This window comes from Castor canadensis, chromosome 5 (genome assembly GCF_047511655.1).
Source record: "Castor canadensis chromosome 5, mCasCan1.hap1v2, whole genome shotgun sequence".
In the NCBI taxonomy this organism is placed as follows: domain Eukaryota; kingdom Metazoa; phylum Chordata; class Mammalia; order Rodentia; family Castoridae; genus Castor; species Castor canadensis.
This window is the reverse complement of record NC_133390.1, coordinates 49349922-49365692: the sequence shown is the minus strand read 5'-3', so window position 1 is coordinate 49365692 and position 15771 is coordinate 49349922. Positions and strand designations below refer to the sequence as shown.

The window sequence follows — 15771 nt, the reverse complement described above, 5'->3', positions numbered from 1 at the left end:
TTAACATTATATAACATACCCAAACTGTCTGCAGAAAGGCAACTTTACCTACTGGATATGCTATATATCACACTAAGTCTACACTGGAATATATCTTAAAAACTTCTTTTTAATATTTTAATATATACTCTGAATATAACATATTCAGAAAAGTGTGCAGATGATCATTCCACAGCTAGATAAACCATCCATGTGACTGTCAGAATACATTTTTAAGATAGTGGTTGCTAAAAATCATTTGATTATCACTTTTACAGAATGTCAATATGGAAAATGTTTCCTTCTAGTTTTTCTTACTAGGATGCTAAATATCATCTACCAAGATTAAAAATTTGTACTCCTAAGTCTGAAAAGGTTTTCAATTAAACAAAAGGCTTTTCTTTTTGGTGGTACTGAGGTTTGACTCAGGGCCTCATGCTTGTTAGGAAGGTGCTGTACCATTTGAGCCACTCCACCAACCCTTTTGTGTGTGTGTGTGTGTGTGTGTGTGTGTGTGTGTGTGTGTGCTGGGCATTTTTGAGATAAGGTCTCAAGAAACATTTGGTTGGACTGGCCTCAAACTGCTACCCTCCTGATTTCTGCCTCCAGAGTAGCCAGGATTACAGGCGTGAGACACTGGTACTTGGCTAAACCAAAGGCTTTTACTAAATCAACTAGAGTTCAATTTCCTTGAGGTAGGATGGATTAAAGGCCCCAATTATAGGAAGAACAAATGGTAGATATCAAGCAAGCCAAATTGAGACAAGATCTCTCGAAGTGGTGCATGAAAGGATAACCATTTAATTAGATAGGATTCACATTATTGTTCTAAAGGGATTTAGTTTTTTCTTGCTCTCTCTCCCTTCCTTTCCCTTCTTTTCTCTTTCAATAACAGTTATCCTGAATACCCCAGACCTTTCTTTTTTTTCTTTTATTATTCATATGTGCATACAAGGCTTGGGTTCTTTCTCCCCCTTGCTCCCACCCCCTCCCTTACCACCCACTCCTCCCCCTCCCCCCTACCCCTTCAATACCCAGCAGAAACTATTTTGCCCTTATTTCTAATTTTGTTGTACAGAGTGTAAGCAATAATAGGAAGGAACAAGGGTTTTTGCTGGTTAAGATAAGGATAGCTATACAGGGCATTGACTCACATTGATTTCCTGTGTGTGTGTGTTACCTTCTAGGTTAATTCTTTTTGATCTCACCTTTTCTCTAGTTCCTGTTCCCCTTTTCCTATTGGCCTCAGTTGCTTTTAAGGTATCTGCTTTAGTTTCTCTGCATTAAGGGCAACAAATGCTAGCTAGTTTTTTAGGTGTCTTACCTATCCTCACACCTCCCTTGTGTGCTCTCGCTTTTATCATGTGCTCAAAGTCCAATCCCCTTGTTGTGTTTGCCCTTGATCTAATGTCCACATATGAGGGAGAACATACGATTTTTGGTCTTTTGTACCCCAGACCTTTCAATTCATGTAAGAATGAAATGAACATTTCGGTTTTGTAAAAACCTTACCTTTTGAGTTTATTTTTCATCCCCCAGAAAGATCCATCTGGTTTAAAAAAAGAAAAAAATGTATATACCAAATTAAATAAAACCTTACCCTCATATCCTTACCCATCAGCTGGCTATTGCTTCTGGATAGAATATATCGATAGAGATTTTGGTAGAAGCCGTACAATTTGTAGTACATGTAAACATTACCCTGTATGGGGGAAAGGCAAGAAATAAGAAGAAAACAAGAGAAATTAACTGGAATATTAATAAGCATTGACAAAAGGTTTTAAAATGAAAAGTAGTTCAGAAAAAATTGATGGGAATTGAAAGCTTCTTTCTAGGAAACAGAAACTTAAGAAATCACCTAAAAATCACTGTTGGGAAGTCTGGTCTAAATAGAATTATTATAATGACAAAGTAAATTATTTTTACATTTTCTTAAGGGCTACTGTTGAACTGCGGGAGGTCCACGTATTCTCAAAAGGTGACAATTAGCCAGGGGGGAAAAAGCGCCCTTCTCCTTCCCAAGAAACATCTGTTGCACCAGGAGGACATCTCTCCTTCAACATCTTTCCATGCAAAAATCTCTGCCCTCAGGCAATAAAAAAGCTATAAAATCTGATTTCCAACCTGACTCAGGGGTCCACAGTTTCCGGTCCCGCCACGTGACCCTATGTGGGCTTTCCTTTCTCTTTTCTGCAAATAAAACTTTTCTGACCTTAGCTGCTGGAGTCTGCCTTTGATTTCCATCTAAGTGTGGAACAAGGACCCTCACCACCGGGGCTTCCCAGCATATCGCTGTCCTCTTGCCTAGAAAAAAATCTTATAACCAGGCTTTGTATTTTCAATACATAAATTCAGTTTACAAATATTGTCATTTCCCAGCGAAGTCAGGAAAACTGGTTTGTGGTAGACATCCAAAGTCCTGTAATTTCAAAGCAAATCCATATAATATACTTAAAATTGCAGTCATCGAGCATGTTTAAGTGCATGCACATACCTGGCACATGAAAGACAAGTTTTTGTCTTTTTATCTCTTTGGTCTAGCACAGTTCATGGCACAAAGTACTCACCCAAAAAATGGCGAGAATGGAGCAATTAATTAATCCACAAGAAGGTGACTTTCACCTAGTCTTGTTGCCATGATGGGAGATGCCTTTTCACAGGGCCTGCTGTGTGAGACTGCCCACCCACAGGCTATCATCATGGTCTTACTTTTATGGTGACATACGAAGACCCTTGAGATTCCCCAGCCTAGATTTGAGGCAGATTTTACAAACAGTGCAGGTGGAAATATGTATGTGGATGAATATAATCATAGTTTTTACTAACAGCACATAGAAAATTTTCCAATGTAACTTTATAATTAATCTACTATATACCTTCAAAATGATAAAGGACTGCAACCCAAATAAGAAGGCCCAACTTTACTAAATGTCTCCCAGGTGTTCAGTGCTATATTCAGTGTGAGAAACACAAAAGCATTCCTTTACAATTCCCTGTGTCCATTGATTCTTCATCTCTATACAAAACCAGCATTTTGGAAAGGCTTTTGGTAACACTTCTTAAGGGTGAGTATGGAAGCCTTAAAGAAATGTTGTAGTAAGTGTAGCTAGTTACACAAAACAAGAAATGCGAAGAACTTGGTCATTTGTAGAAGAAAGTATCTGGGATACTGAAATGAGATGCTGCTAAATTATGACAAAAAGGCAGGCTGCAACACAATCACCAGAAAGCTTTGGTATGAAGGCACATTAGCCAGGCTAGTGGGAATGACTGATTGCATTTCCTCACACCCCTGACTGTAGAAAGTATAAAATCCATAGAATGGAATTTACCATATATTTTCTTGGACAACAAAGAGAATTCTACTAAACCAGAGTTATATACGCACATAAATGACAAAATAAACAGGCAGACAGTACTTGCTACACTAGGAACTGGAGTGTTTCAACAACCTCCTTTCAATAATTCTCGGTCCAAGATTTAGCTTAACAAGGCCTCCTCCAAGATAATGATCTTTTTGATTGCTTCTGGAGGCACAATTCACTTTATGGCATGTCTTCTCTTGAAACTCAGTGGCACTTTGTGCAGGATTCCTTTGTTTAAGACAGAGTTTCCTGTGGATTCATTGCCTATGTTCCAGCACAGGTAATGTGTGACAACTAGAGAGCCGAAGGCCCTGTGATTGCCCAAAGAAATATGGTTGGGTTCTTATGAGAAGCCTTGGTATGAAAGGAATGGTCGGCAACTGGAACACTTCAAGTGTCTTTCGAAGGACATGAACAAATGGGAACCAAAGCCTTTATGGTTTTATCTTTTGGATTTTTTATTAAAAAATTTAAGCATTCTGGGTTCTTAAGAAGGAAAGAGGCAGGGAAGGAGGAACAGGACGGTAGAAGGAGAGAGGAAGAGGCAGGAGGAGGAAGGTCTTAGACTGCAATGTATTTTTAAGAGTATTTCAGCAAGTTCAATCCTCAGCACCTGAAAGGGGTGGGGAGGAATAAAAGGAAGGAAGAAAATCTCAAAGGAGTCTCTCTCCTGAAAAGAGCCTACCTCAGTATTCCTCTTATGCTCAACAACTGGCTTTTGGGGCCCCCAGAAGCATCATGGCCTTTATACAAATGTGTTGATTTCAGAGCACAGATGTTACCATCCTTCAATTATACTCCCTACAGTACAGCTGAGGAGCCTTTTCAGGACCTCTAGAGTCTTACCTGGTGGTAGTCAAGACTTAATCAAATGAAAAATATATTTCATTTAATTCCTCAAAGGTATTTCAAGGGCCTGTTATATCATCTGGACTCTGAACTCCTACCCTGCAGCATCTACCACACCGACCTTGTCCTCCTCCCTCACCTCATAGCTGAGACTATGTGGGATGAATCAGATTCAGGCAGGGCTGCTCTCCAGCTTCCTACTGAGCATTTAAGGCCCTATTCTACCTCAGACCCAGCTGGTCCCAAATGAAACTCATCATCATTTCCTGAAAAACCCTTCAATTTTCCCCCTTCCTCCTTCCATCCCTCCCTACTCCTCTCTTTCTCCTGGGTCATTGCTGTTTTGTGCTCTGATAGCTTTCATAGCTTACTCCTTCTTGCTCCCCATGTCCCTCACAGGTGTTAATCCCCAGTAAATTTCTTGCATGTCTAATCCTGTCTTAAGCATCTGCTTCTCAGATGACCTGGACTAACATGAGACTTTAATCAACTAAGAGCAGGGATGTCTCTTAATATTTCTTTGTTATTTTTCATAATACCTGAAAGCCAGGCCAGAGACTCCTTGGGATTAGGCAATGGGATATGTAGAATGATTTGGAGTGGGGGGATCCAAGGAAGTCCTAGCAGCTGACACCCTTTCCATAAACTTATTTGACTTTGGCTAAATCACTTAATCTCTCAGCCCATTAATTTTTTCATTATGAGATGGTTAAACTTAATGATCTCCATAGAGATCATTTTATTCTAAATGTCCTATGCTGACATTTAGAATAAAACCTGTTTGACTAGTTATAATTATGTTACAAAGTTGAGTAAATAAAGAATTTTGAAGCAAAGAGACAAAGGAGAAGAATATAATTAAAAAAGCCAAGTTGTATGTGGGGGGCACTAACTCAATAATTTGTAAAATTTGTCACCTCCACCCTGCTTTATTTCTTACATTTTATGGTTTGAGAAAGCATTTGATGGAATTTATGAAGTTACTTTGGAGAGTTAAGAAGTAAATCAGAATAAAGTCAATTGAATTCTTGAATTTCACTTACCTCCATTTTCTCTTGAAGGTAAAAGGGAATAGAGCAGGTGCATTCTTCGTTAAAATTAGAGGCATCTTCCCGCATTTCAGAACAATTTGCACATGTCTTTGTATAATTAATCTGTCATGTGGGGAAAAGAAAACTTATTAATTTAAAAGGTACATGGGTACATATTTTAAAATTCAACACTTCAGTCCACCAAAGTCTCAAACCTGTCTTGGAGTGCAGCCTATGACATGGCTGAAGAGCAGGCTACTGTGCAGGGCAAATGTTTCTGGATTGTTCTAGAGGAGCAGTCTTTCCTAAAGTCTTTTGAGGACCTGGCAGCATTTTGCTGGGCTGGAGTTCAGTGTTTCTGCTGTATACTTATGAGACCTGTTGGGATGAAGCCTTGCCTCTTAGTCCTTAAGAGGTGGCACTAGGAACGTATTAGTCAATGGCTCATGAAAACTGGGCTTATGGCCTGAGTCTAATCACTTTTATGGGGAAGTTGCTTCACTGTTTTTCCATTTTATTGTATGGAAAATATTCATGCTAATGATTTATTTTACATGGCATCCTGGGGAAGTTACTAAAAATAACCAAACACAAAAAAGAAGTGTTTCCAAATACGATTATTGATGTATGTAGAATAATTCTAGTCTTAAAAAGGTGTTGCATTCTTTTATTTAAAAGTTAAATTCTGTAAATAAGTGGTAAAATGAAAGTTTTACAAAATGATCATATGTCCCAAATATGTGACTCCTGTAAACTCTGGCTAACGCACTGTTTTGTGACGTTGCAGCTGGAAGAACAGTGGGAGGGGAAGCTCAGAGATCCATGGCTCCCTTACCCTACAGGAGGGCTCCCTTCAAGGGCCCAGGGCTATCCTGGGGTGATGCAGCTTCCCTCACCATGTTGAGGAGTCATGAGAGGATTGTGGGAGTGTGGAGGAGCAGAAAAGTGAGGATGCTGCTTTCTCCTTGGTAAGGAGATATAGGATATATGATTCTTTGGGAGAGAATATTAGCAAGAAAGACAGAAGAAATTTTTTATAGTTTCAAAGCTGCTGAGGGCTTGAAGCCCAGAGGTAAAGTGTAAATACTAAAGATTAGTAAAAAGTCTACTACTGTACTATTTACTTAAATCATTTTTTAAATATACAGTGTGGTTTGAAGTCTCATTTCAATAATATTTATGACTTTCCTGTTTGTAGAATTACATTTCAATTTATAAAAAAGCATTAAAGAACAGGGCTGTATTCTAATTGAGAGAGGGCACACTGAACTGCAACTGAGGAAATGGGCTTCGAGTTCAGCCAAGCTCCCATCTGGAGTGAAGTATGTAACCCCCAGGACCAACATTTTGTTTATCAGCACCATTTCATGAAGTAATTAATGCACCCGTAAGGTCACTATACTAGAATACATTCACAGATTCCATTTTGAGTTATATCTACATCAAATTATAAGACATATTTCATGACCAAATGATGAGTAGATGATATCTATATTGCTTTCTAGCTCTAAAAATTTTGAAGAGGAAAGCATATTCCTAATCTACTGTGCACGTAATGACAGCACCCTCAATTTGGTGTTCAAGTGACCTTGTAAATCTAAAGCTAAAAAATGGAGCAAACATCAGTCTGCTCCTCACAGAAGTGGAGACAGAAATTATCATTTTTGCTTAAAGTGACTTACAAAGCGGGCACTTTCATTTTGTGCCCCGGGGCTGAATGAGGAAAGGCCCACTCAGAATTCTTTTCTACTAGATCTCTTCTTGATTGCATTGACCTGGAATGTGTACTTTCTTACTCATATTATTAAACACTTCCATGTGCAAATGAAAAATATATTTTGAAATGAAAATTTGCACATGTGTGGTTTCTAGTTTTCTTGTATAAAAGTAAAGTGAAAATGCAATCCTAGTTGATACAATAAAAGAAAAATCCATGGGAAAATACGCCTAGTATCTGTGAGATGACAGCATTTGCTAATAGATGTCTGCAAAGGTGTCTAGGTCAATAGCCAATGATGGAGTGAGGTCACCATCTCATGCATGAGGTAACATGACTGAGAAATGGCTGCCTGTTAGTGAAGACTGTATTCCCAGGTAGGTGACTGTGGGTAACTGGAAAAAAGGAAGAACCAGAATCCACATTTATGGATTAGCCAACAATGGATGGAAAATGCTTGAAAAAAATTGCATTTGGGGCTGGCAAGAGTGGCTCCAGTGGTATAGCACCTGCTTAGCAAGTGTGAAGACCTGAGTTCAAACCCCAATATCGCCAAAAAAATTGTGTATGTACTAAACGTGTGCACATTTTTCCTTGTCATGAGTCCTTAAATGATACAGTATAACAACCATTTACTTAGGATTTACATTGAATTAGGTATTATAAGTAATCTATAGATGACTTAAAGTAGGCAACGGGATGTGTGTAGGTTATATGCAAATATACAGCTTTGTGTAAGAGACTTGGGGATCCATGGATTTTGGAATCCAATACCCTGCAGATATGAGGGACCACTATACAGGTAAGCTCAGAATAGAAAATAGCACATGCCAGGAAGGGGAAATCTGTCTTCAATCTGACCTCTCAGGTAAAGCCCTCTACTTAAGACCTTGTGAATACTGGTCATATCTCATACATACAATTAAAAGTATGGGAATCAGCAAAAGAGCATGTGTAGATTACACCATGTTATACAACAAGCCCTTGTTAAACCTATTAATTACCATAGTCCCTCCTGCAAAGACTGCCCAGAATTTGCCCTAACAACTAATAAATTGCCCTTTGAACAAAGACTGGGGCTTCTGTGCCACCTTGCCAGAGACTACCACTCTCTTGCCATGTATCCTCCTGCTTATACTTTTCTTTTCCTTTCAATAAAACACTACTAGTGCTTTGCAATCTGTGTTTTTGTCCAATTCTTTGTCTGTGAGGCATAAACACCTAAGATCTTCCCAACCAGGGTCTTCTGAGATCACCTACCAGTAAAACTATACAATCATTAGAGCTCACTGAGGGCAGGAATCAACAAGTCCTCATCTACATGCCATGCATATCTACATGCCGACAGAACTCTTAGGCACCTTCCAACACACATACATGTTAAATCATTGCTGACAGACTTAGCCTTCATTATAACTTTGCCAGTAGCCATCTGGGGAGAAGAGACAGATCAGCTTTCCATGGCTGCTTTCATTGTGGAGGTCACTGGGTCTGAGATGTTTGGTAATCTGCTCAGAGCTGATTTGGAGGAAACATGCACTTAATTCATTAGACTGAATATAGGCATGGCTGATCAAGACTTAGACCAGCTCTTGTGTCTCCTATCAAGATCAGTTTTTGGTATCCAATAGTTTATTAATAAAATTAGCAAAAGGCTTGTGTTGAGGAGTGTGTCCTTAGCCTCAGCTTTTCTCATGTTAAGCAGAACTTAGCTTATTTTGCTAAGTACCCTTGAGATGACAGAAAGGCTTGGGCTCTTGCCTTTCCTAGATCTCAGAGGGAGTTCATTAGCAAAGGGAAGGTCACAATCCTTAAAAGACATCAAATTATCCCTATTTGCAGATGACATGAGTCTACATAGAGAAAAACCTGGACTCCACCAAAAGACTATTAGAACTAGCAAATGAATTCAGTAAAGTTTCAGGATACAAATCAATACACAAAAATCAGCAACATGTTTACACACTAATCATGAACTTACTGTAAAAGAAATCATGAAAGCAATCCTATTTACAGTAGCTACAAAAGATAAAATACCTAGGAACAATTTTTAACTGAGAAGTAAAAGACCTCTATAATCAAAAACTGCAAATATACTAATGGAAGAAATCAAAGACACACACAAAAAATGGAAACACTTTCCATGTCCATGGATTGGAAAAATTAATGCTGTTAAATTGTCCATATTACTTGAAGCACTTAGATTCACTGCAATCTCCAGTAAAATACCAGTGGTATTTCATCACAACCAGAAAAAACAATCCTAAAATTCATATGGAAGCAAAAAATAAAACAAAACAAAACTGGATAGCCAAAGCAATCTTGAGCAAAAAGAACACAGCTGAAGGTATCACAATACCTCATTTGAAGACATTCAGTAGGGCTATACTCAATACAGCACGGTATAGACATAAAAACTGACAGATAGACAAGAGGCACAGAATAGAGGTCCTAGAAATAAATCCATATATCGACAGCCAATTGATTTTTTGACAAAGACCCAAAAATATACATGGGAGAAAGAACAGCTAGGAAAACTGAATATCCATATGCAGAAGAATGATACATTGCCCCTATTTCTCACCCAGTACAAAAATCTATTCTAAGTAGATCAAAGACCTAAATATAAGATATGAAACTATGAAATTATCACATGAGCACTTTAAGACACTGGTATAAACAATTTTGGATAAGACCCTAAAAGCATAGGCAACAAAAGAAAAATTAACAAATAGGACTAAATCAAACTAAGAAGCACCTGCAGAGCAAAGGAAACAACTGACAGTTAAGAGATAAACTGCAGAATGTGAGAAAATATTTGCAAACTATTCCTTTGACAAATAATATTATCTAGAATATATAAAGAATTAAAAAGACTCACCCCAAATAATCCAATTAAAAATGGGCAAATGATCTGAATAGACACTTAAGAGAAGAAATAAAAATGGCTAAAAAGCAAATGAAAAAATGCTGAACATCATTAGCTACCAAGAAAATGCAAATAAAATACATATGAGATATTGTGTCTTAGAACGGCTATTAAAAAAAAAGGCAAGGATCCACTGTGGTGGGAATGTAAATTAGTACAGCTATGATGAAAAAGCTAAAAATAGATCAACCATATGATCCAGCCACTTCTGGGTAATATCTAAAGGAAATGAAATAAGCACATCAAAGAGAGTCTTACATTCCCGTGTTTATTACAGTCCTATTTGTAAAGGCCAAACATTGGAATCAACCTCAGCGTCCACTGACATGTATAAAGAAATGTGCTATACATACAATGGAACATTATTCAGCCATAAAAAGCATGAAATCCTGTTATTTTCAGCAAAATGATAGAACTGGAGGACAGTATGCTGAGTGAAAAAAACCAGACACAGAAACACAAATACAGCATGTTTTCACTCATATGCAAAAGCTAAAACAGTCAGTTTGAAACAGAACAGTAACTAACTAGAGACTAGGAAGGGTAAGCAGAAGGCGGGGGTGGGGTGGGGGGGTGGGATATAGGGAGTTGGATAATGGGCACCAAAATGAAGCCAGGACTAAGTTCTAGTGTTCTACAGCACAGTCCTATCACTATAGCTCATAATAACTTATTATATATTATATGAAGATATAGAAGAGGAGCTAGAAATCATCAAATATAAATGAAAAAAGGAGGAAAATGTTAATTACCTTGATTTGCTCAGTATACACTGCATACATGTACTGAAAATATCACAATGTGCCCAATAAGTATTACAATTACTTGTTACTTACACAGGAAAAAAAATAACATGACAAATGAAATACATGAAAATATATTTTAAAACCCGAAGACATGTATCTTTGGTTCTGTGTTCTTTAGCAATATGATTCACGAGTGTCTGGACGTCATTTGGCCTTGCCTTCTCTCCTACCTTTAATTGCTCACTCCTGTCCCCGTATAAAAAGCCCCTGACTTTGCCAGGCCCTTGTAAGACAAATATAGCTGAGCTGATCAGTGTGACCAGTCTCAAGCTGGAACAATGCTGAATGAAACCACACACAGTCCCCCTTACCATCTAAGCCTGCCAGCCGAAAAGAGGAATGTCAGTCTCATCTAATTTCCTCCTGAGGGGATATGTTCCTAGTCTGAGCAATTCCGTTTGTAGTCCTGAAGCTGAAAATTCTTGGAAACTGTTATTACAAATGTAAAAATGGGACAAACCTCTATTTCCTTGGTGCTCTTTGCAGACAATATAAGGATGATACCCATACAAAGGCAGAATGCTGCTGTGGCAAAAAAAATAGAGAGGACCACGGGGGCGGAGAAATGTAGCTGATGGCCCGGCAACTGTTGCTGCTTCATGGCAGTGTTGTCTGGCTGTCTTGATAGGTCCCGCTCCGGTCTTCTCTCCATTTTGGTCCTGTAGGTGACTGAGATATACTTTTGGGACATTTAGAACATTCCTACTCATAGAAATACCACATAATGGTAATGTTATTTGAAGAATTACATGAAACTTCATTTGAAGTTGTGAAGTCTTTTCTGCTTCCTGGACTTATTTCTTAACAAGGGCTGTTATTCACCAGGAGTTTAGCTCTCCTCAGCCACTGTTAGGTACATTTTACTCAGGCTCAGAAAGCCTGTTGTTAAATGGCATGCCCTGGAGGGACAGACCCTAGCAAGGTCTTTGAAAACCAACATGTGGTGATACTATGGGTTATTTCTGGGATTTGGTGACTAACTTAAGGCAAGCTCTTCCTGAAAGAGGCAAAACTGATTTATCTTTAGGAACTTGCCTAAATCCTTAGAGATTAATACAATAAAAATTAGGGTTGTCAGCTTTTTCCTAAATGTGGCTATTGCCTAACATGGATAAAGAGTTGGAAAAATGTTGTTGGATTACAGCCAGCTTTGCCATTTGTGATGAGGAAGGGAGAAACAAACAGGGGTTTGCAGAGCAGTTGTTTAATTTCAGCAGCTTTCCATTTTTTTTCTACCTGTAAGAAAGACCTCAGTAGAAAATACAGATTAAAACATCTCCTCCTACCTTCTCTCAAGTACATGCTTTAGAGCAGATCAAATGAAGCTAAAAAAGTATAATCAGCTAGATGTTCAGCCTTGTAGTGTGGTATTAGGTTTGGTTTTAAGGTTTTCTCCATTACTAGAAATTCACTAACATTAGGCTGTTAACAATTAATAATTGCTTCTTTAAAATTGCCATTAAGGCTGGGCATGGTGGCACATGCCTATGGTCCCAGCAACTCAGGAGGTAGGAGGATCACAGTTCTGTGCTGGCTTGGGTAAAAATGTGAGACCCTATCTAAAAAGCAAACTAAAAGGACTGGAGTGTGGCTTGAGTGGGAGAGCCCTTGTCTAGCAAGCACAAGCCTTAAGTTCTGTAGTCTCCAGAACCTCAAAACAAATAAAGACTGGCAATAAGGATGCTGAATTAGGATTTTTTTTAAAACAAAGAAATTAGTATCAGGCAGAGAAGCCATGGTAGACTCATTTTATGTAAAAGTAGGCAATGACTTTGGCAAATGTATCAATCTGGTTTAAAAGAATATAAAGTAAATGCAAATACTTACATTAGAAGGTTTCCAATTTAGTCAATTCTTCAAGCTTGCAAAATTGGTAAAAAGGTAAAATACCAATGAGAAAATTTCAGCATGCCATTTGAATCTGACATGGAGGTGGTGACTGCTCTGACTGTTGTCATCAGATAGCTTTATGTGAGCAATTGGGCTCACATATTTTATGTATTATAATATAATAATCTATAACTATATAATTATACACAATAATAATACAATATATAATAATATATGCATTATATTATGTTATATGTATAGGATTGGCCTACAAAATATCAGGTATATTTGTGACTTAGGTATCTGGTCCAATGTTGGGTGGGAGTATATTACACAGATAATGTTACACTCCTGTTAACAAACTAGTAAGAACAGTACTTCTTAGGCTTTTAAAAAATAAACCCAAACCAACCAAAATCTAAAACTACGTTGTATGTGTATGTTATAGGGAACTGGCTTACACAATTATAAAAAGTAAGTCCAAAATCTGCAGAGTCAATATTCCAGTTGAATCCTAAAGGCCAACAGGCTGGTATAGACTCAGAAAGAGCCAATCTTTCAGTTAGAAAGTGCCAGGCAGAATTCTTTTATTCGGGGGAGGGTCAGGCTTTGGTTCTAATATGGCATTCAACTGATGGGATGAGGCCCACTCACATTATGGAGCATAATCTGCCTTATTCACTTCCAACATTGTAAATATTAACCTCATTCAAAAATACTCTCACGGAAATACTAAATATCTGGGAACTCTGTGGCCTAGTCAAGTGGACACATGAAAATTAGATATCACAGATAGTAAATACAAACTATTCTTGAGCAATACCAGATAAACATTTTATATTCACTTATTTCTCTCTTCTAAATAAAACTACCTTAACTTTGCAAATATATTTCATATTCTTTGCTCTTCAGTAAACAGTTCCTCAACCACAGCACTATTGATGTTTTGGCCTAGATATTTCTTGGTTTTGTAGAATAGCAGAATGTTTAGCTGCACCCCTGGCTGTTACTTGCTAAATGTTAGTCACTATCCCCCATTAGATGCCAATATTAGCCCCTCACCCCCACAGTTCTGTAACCAAACATTTCCAGACATTACAAATGTCCCCTAAGGGGCACTGAACTAGACAGATACCTACCTATATGACAAATTGTTAACATCTCTTGTGTTATCATTGGAAATTTCAGAGAGTATTCTTAAAATTTCTGCCATTATTTTTAACCACAGGGTAAGTAGCCTTTTTAAGCATTATGATACATTTCATATATTTGAGATTGCCTTATATCTCATTTTTTTTCCTATTAGTTGCTAGGATGTAAATGTACTAAATGAGCATAAAATCAGGAAGTGGGGCACATTCACACAGACATACTTACATACGCACATACTGTTCATGATGGTCTCATTTTTTTGGTTTTAGCAAGCCAAGGGTAACTTGGTGGACTGGTCTGAATTCTGACCAAAACAGACTACATCTTAATTTGCAGATATGTTCTCTTAAAAATTGCTTGGCATTTTTTTCAGATTAATCTAAGACATGTCACTTGACAGGAATTTAAATGCCTACATTGGGAAGGTATCTGATCTATTTTTTTTCCTATCATTGGCTGAGAATATCTCACTTGCTAAGGTTAGAAGTTCAGGGTTAGCTATAGCTTTAATGAAATTGCATTCCATAGTGGTTCTTTTTTCCTCTTTCCTTTAATTTTTGGGGTCCTAGTCAGATCCTTGAGCATAGAACACACTTGTCTTTTCTCTGAATCCTCATGTGCAGCTTTTAGTCTGTAGAACTGCATGAGCAGCAGGAGTGTGTGATTTGCTGAACTTTGATTTGCTGGCTTGTGAGGGCTGTTTAAAACTTCACAAAACTGAATGTGGAATTTTGTATATCAGTGATGGATTCTTTTTGTTTAATTATCTTGTTTGCTTTATATTCCTGAATCTCTAGACAACTTGATGTCATGAAGTGAAATGGGAAACCTGGGTTTGACTTCTGGTTCTACTATTTGAAGTAGTATATGCCCCTTTTTAGACTCAGTCTTATTGTCTATAAAATGTGAATAACATTATTTTTCCTTCAGAACTACTTCAGTGATTAAATATGATAGACTATATGTGAGAGTCATAAACACAGGGCTTGGTACAGAGTAGATAATCATCATTATTTAAATGAACAGGAAAAGGGAATTTGATCAACAAAATAAAATATAATAGGATTGCATTACAGCCTATAGAAAAAAATAAATTTTCATGAATCCATAGTGATGCAAATAATAACTGAACAAAGAATCAAATGGGATAAAAGGAATAGCTTTTTCTTACAAAGGAATTATAATTTACAAATACTAAAGGAATGAAGTAAATACAAAAATTACTATAGTAATAATTGCTGCAGGCAAGAACTATTAATGATTGTTGAAAATTTCTGGGTAAAAATTTGAGGAAAACCATATATTTGCACAGTTTCAAAGTATTTTTTCTTAGGTAGATATTAATTACAAAAGGAAAAATAGTAACTGTTGTGGAGAAAATTGGCAGACACCAATTGGCAGACACCAACTTTACCAGGTAATCAAGGTTGACATCATTAATTCTGAATCTCCTCATAGAATACACTGAGAAGGAAATAGCACTACTATGGTGGTAGCCAAAAAAGGGAAACTTTAACTAAATCAAAGAAAATAATAGACAAATCCATATTGAGGGACATTCTGCAAAATACCTAATGAATACTCACCAAGTGTGAAGGTCATGAAAGAAGAAAAGGAACAGTCATTATAGGAGATATAACAACTGAATGCAATTTGGGATCCTAGACTAGAAAAAGGACATCAGTGGAAAAACTCATGAACCTGAATAACAGCTATTGTATAGTTAACTGTTCAGTACTGATGCTGATTTCTTACTTTTAGTAACCATCATGATTATACTAGATGTTGATATCGGGAGAACCTAGGAAAGGGGACATTGGGAATGATCTATATTATTTTTATAACTATTCTGTAAATCTGAGATTACTTCAAAGTAAACAGTTAAACAACATAAATGAATAATAGAGATGTAGTTGTATTACTGTCTTTTCTGTGTTTACAAAGTGCCAAATTCACTTGTGGCTCTTTCTAGCTTCCGTGGCCACACTTCACACTGGGACCATACTTCACTTTACAAATCTGCTCCATATGTACCATCTCATGGAATCCTCAACAATCTTGGGAGGTAGCCTTCCTATTTCTCAGTTGATGAGACTGGGGCTCAGAGAAGGAA

At 37.4% G+C, this 15771-nt stretch overlaps 1 protein-coding gene across 2 annotated transcripts in view; it reads right to left on the bottom strand.

Moving 5' to 3' along the window:
* Positions 1 to 15724, bottom strand: part of LOC109682404 (cell cycle control protein 50C-like) — a 33740-nt gene extending 18016 nt beyond the window's left edge. The window contains exons 1-3 of one of the 2 annotated variants that reach the window (XM_020157606.2): positions 11137 to 15724; positions 5237 to 5347; positions 1580 to 1681 (exon numbers count right to left, since the gene is read on the bottom strand). In XM_020157606.2, the coding sequence (XP_020013195.2) occupies positions 1580 to 1681; positions 5237 to 5347; positions 11137 to 11367 (444 nt within the window). In that variant the 5' untranslated portion in view covers positions 11368 to 15724. The remainder of the gene's footprint in view (positions 1 to 1579; positions 1682 to 5236; positions 5348 to 11136) is intronic. The other variant, XM_074072971.1, reaches the window with a different exon arrangement.
* Between the last annotated feature and the right edge of the window lie 47 nt (positions 15725 to 15771).